Source organism: Anarrhichthys ocellatus, unplaced genomic scaffold, assembly GCF_004355925.1.
Source record: "Anarrhichthys ocellatus isolate YVR2014 unplaced genomic scaffold, GSC_Weel_1.0 scaffold3033, whole genome shotgun sequence".
Taxonomy (NCBI): Eukaryota; Metazoa; Chordata; class Actinopteri; order Perciformes; family Anarhichadidae; genus Anarrhichthys; species Anarrhichthys ocellatus.
The window spans coordinates 1335-5619 of record NW_022283007.1 but is presented as its reverse complement, the minus strand read 5'-3'; the positions used below and the strand labels follow the sequence as shown (position 1 = coordinate 5619).

Here is a 4285-nt window from a genome sequence, read left to right as displayed (position 1 = left end):
GTCCATAGCTTACTCATTTTAAGCCAAACCATGATATTTTACTAAACCTAACCTAGTAGTTTTGTTGCTTAAACATAACCAAGTCGCTTAGTAGTCTTCTGAAACGTTTTGTCTTAATTAAAAATATTAACTAAGTGTTAAAGTTAAAACTGGGACTGTAATCAGGATTAAATACATTTCCCTCGAAATGTGGTTAGGAATGCAGTTTAGTTGTATGGGAACGTAATTTTTTAGGAGACAGCGTTGGATGGAAAGATGGACAGAAATACAGACAATAATAGCCTTGGCTGTAGCTTCAACAGTATATTACAATGATTAATATTGAACTCAACTGTTTCTGTGTGTGCAGTGTCAGCTCGGTGTTGTCTTCAACCGCTACTATCACTGCAGTGTTTATGGCCTTACTGCTGCTGGTCGTGGGTACCAAGTATTCTTTACCCAGTTTTGCCACAGCGGGGAGCTGTTCATACACGTGTTCGCAGGTATAACCCATCGACAGACACTGGTGGCCTGCTAAGACAGCTACAGGCTGCTGGGACTGGATCCGCGTGCCTGTCAAAGTGGATTGACCTCGTACAAGGTAGGACGCGTAGGGTGCCAGGATAATGTTCTCCCTCCTCCCACACTGCCAACTTTTCCCGCCTTTTAGCTTCACATTGTTTTTTGGTAGGATGCTGATCCGGTTCTCGCTATTGCCATTAACAATAGCAAATAGACTGTCCATGCCCCTGTATGGTTTGGGTGTGTACACAAAGTAGTCAGTACCCAGCTCTTCGAGTGGGGAAACCACCGCGCCATCTCCTGTGGAAAAGCGACGATTGAAAGAGACCACAGAGATCGCGGCACTAGATGAGATTCGAACCGCCGATTTGGCAGTGTCAAATTGCTTCTGCAGTTCGGCTCCACGTGGCAGAGAAACCCAGCGGCTTTCACCTGCAGCGAGTTTCAGCTGTTTGTTGAAATTCACTGACGCTACCTGCAGATCAATAGGTTTGGATGGGTTAAATATTTATGAGCCACATTAAAACAGATTGGCTCTTCTTGCTCTTCCTTAAATTAACAGGATTCTAACCTGTATGCCAATATTGGCTTCAGTGCACTTTGCAGTCAGAACCAATTGGAGCGTCTGACCTTTGAGATTGGAACCCATGCTGTTAGGAAGAAATGTGGTGATGAACTCCTTTCCTGTAGAAACACCATGACATACTGGAGAAGAGAGAAGAGAAGAGATTTTGCATTAATTAAATAAAGCATGACTAAAGAGCGAGCCTTAATATTGTCAGCCTCCCTACTGTCATACCTGCCAAGAGTGCCGCACAGACAGCCAAACACACCGAGAGAGGCTTTATTTCCATAGCTGATAGAGAAAGAGAGACATATACAATGATAAAAACCAAAATACATAATATTACATAATGAGGACTCAAGCACTGAGTATGCTAATGGGGGCAGATATAATTCAATTCAATTTATTTTGCATAAAGCAGGTCCCAAGACTGCTGTAATGGACTACTGTAAACATGCTCCAGAAGCATTTCAATATCACGCTAAGAATCAGATTGATGTTAGCATCTACTTCCAACATGCTGCTACTCCGTCAAGCTGTCAAAGCTACCATGGAGCCCCCACTGTCTCTAACTGCACGCACGGAAGAAGTTTCATTCGGAGAGAGGAGCAAACAGAAGGGTCTACAACAGGAGTCACTAATAGACGGACCGCGGTCCGAGTCCGGACCCAGACGCCGTAGCATCTGGACCTGGACCTACAACCGATAGATAATTGAGAATTATTCCATTTTGACGGAGCGCTTCTATTTTAACTGGCTTTTCTAGCTTTTACGGTACTCGTTCAGCAGTCCAGGAAACAAACCGACCAATTACATCACGTGATGCTGCTCAGCCAATCAAATATGTGTATTCCGATAAGTTTCCCGACTCCAGTGAGATTTACACACATGGAGAGACGGGCAAGAGACCGAGTAGTTGGAGAATAGTACGTGAGTCAGAAGTAATTTCTCATGACGTTCTCCAAAAAGAGAAATGTGGACAGAGAGACCAGAGTCCTTAACCAAGAATGGACAGCTCTTGTATGTTCATTCTTCCAACGGCCAGTTCAAAAGAGGATGTCTCATATGTTCACAGACCGTGGCGATTATTAAAAGCTGTCATGTGAAACGCCACTATGAGACAAAGCACACATATTTTGAGCAAACGTACCCACTCACATCCAAAATCAAGGAACAGAAAATAAATCTAAGAGCCCAATATGATCAGAATCCTAACACATGAATTCACTTCCCAACAATGATGTTAACAGAGAGAGGAATAGAGCTGAAACAAGTGGTTTCAATAACCACAGATAAAGTCTCTGCACACAAATTTCTCTTTTTAGAAGATGAGAAGAATATGATATCGCTGCTTTTTTGGGTGACATCACTTCACGCTTCATGAATTGAATTTAAAGCTGCAGGGCAATTCAGTTCAATTCATTTTTCTTAAATTAAGCACTTTATTTTAAAATGCATTGCATTTTTCAAACCTTTCTTTTATGTGATTTAATCTTAAATGCATCCCTTATTTTACTTGAAAGGAGAGAACATTCATTTATTATTAGATTATGCATTATTTATAATTCATCCAGTTCAATTTGAAAACTGACAATAAATATTGTTGAGATATTATTCAATTGAACTTTCTTTATTTGACAGTCAGTTGTTGACAACAGACGTTATTACAACTGTTGGCTACTTCAATACATATGGGACTAAATCATAGCGCAAGTTAGACATTACTGTGATGTTCCAGACTTTTGCATGAGGAAAGTCTCTCTAACTGGACCTCGTTGAATGTTAATTGAATACCCCTGCTCTACAGTAATACTGTGAACAAAAACATGCACTAAGGTTACCTGATGGAGCCGATGAATCTGTAATAAAGTGTGAGATGTCACTACAAGCAATTATTTAAAAAAATTGACAGTCAGCTGCATGTCACTGCAGCCTTGACTGTTGATATATGTATTATATTGTATTGGTAAAGTAAGGCCCTGCAGTTGAAATGCGTAGGCTATTCTTCAAGAAATGATTGAAATTTATATTATTGTATCTTTAATACAACTGTACCCAGACCTTATTGGCTTACAGGGTGCTGCAAATGAATACATGCCAGGTCTAGAATACTGCAAATACATCCTGAAACATTTCATAAAACATCCGAAGACAAAGAAAAATAATTATAAAGAATGCTCACGATTCCATTTTCAGATGCTGATGTCTACTGCTGATTTTAGTACTAACAAAACCTGCACTGTGTAGTCAAAATAATGGAGAAATAATATTGTTTTCCATGCTTTTAGAACAAAGTTGGCAAGCTTAAAAACAGCAAAGCTAAACAACTATATATTTTTGTTTGTTGAGAAACTACCTGTAGTAGACCGATAGCGATGAACTGCATTTCATCACCCACAGTCATAGTTTCTGGGAACTCTATTACTTCATATACTATTAAACATTTACTTCATAAACCTAAAGATTCTCAGTAAATGAGCCAAAATCCAATGTCATACTGTAATCCCCTGTTGAAATACCCCAACCACCACTATTATCACCAGAGGCATCCATACTGTACCTGCAGCAGTCCGTGAGAGTGCTACTCTGGGAAGGATGGAGGGACACTTATATACTAAGTGGGAGTGTGGGGCAGAGACAGAGACATGTAGAGAGAAACAATCACACGCCGCCGTTCAGTTCTGCTTGAAGGAAAAGCATATTGAATATTGGTGCGCTTGTGTTTGTTGTGTGGGCTGGTTATTGGAATAAAGACTTGGGAGTGACCTCAGCCTGATGTGATGGCTTTGATCGTGTCACTCAGACAACAAAAGTCATGTCGTCAAATTGTCAAGCTGTCACACTAGTCCCTCGTCCTCCCATCCTATGTCCTCTCTTGTTGACTTGCAGTGCTTATTTTATAATATACACATCAGTCATACAAAGATGACATAGAATTTCATGCATTCTATTTCAAGCTGACTCAAACTCCTTTTTCAACACAGAAGTCGAAATAATCGCTTCTTTATCAGTCTGCATTATAGATGATATGATAATAAGATGCAAACGTAACCGTACTTGACGGCTAACACAGGAATTGACCTTGTTGTATTTCTTATGTCTGTTATTGCACTCTAGGCTTCGACCTCTCTGCATGCTTTTGGACCAGGCCTTTGCTCTGCTTAAGGGAATGTATCGTCACATATTGTAGATAACTCACCTTAAATGGCATTGATCAAA

At 40.3% G+C, this 4285-nt stretch overlaps 1 protein-coding gene across 1 annotated transcript; it reads right to left on the bottom strand.

The window, feature by feature from the left end:
* Window positions 1–280: 280 nt before the first annotated feature.
* Window positions 281–3689, bottom strand: LOC116378712 (IgGFc-binding protein-like). Its single transcript, XM_031840620.1, has 4 exons — window positions 3627–3689; window positions 1301–1357; window positions 1073–1206; window positions 281–976 (listed from the first exon to the last, which is right to left on the bottom strand). The coding sequence occupies exons 2-4, from the start codon at window positions 1353–1355 to the stop codon at window positions 296–298; spliced, it is 870 nt and encodes a 289-aa protein (XP_031696480.1). The 5' UTR covers window positions 1356–1357; window positions 3627–3689; the 3' UTR covers window positions 281–295.
* Window positions 3690–4285: the final 596 nt, after the last annotated feature.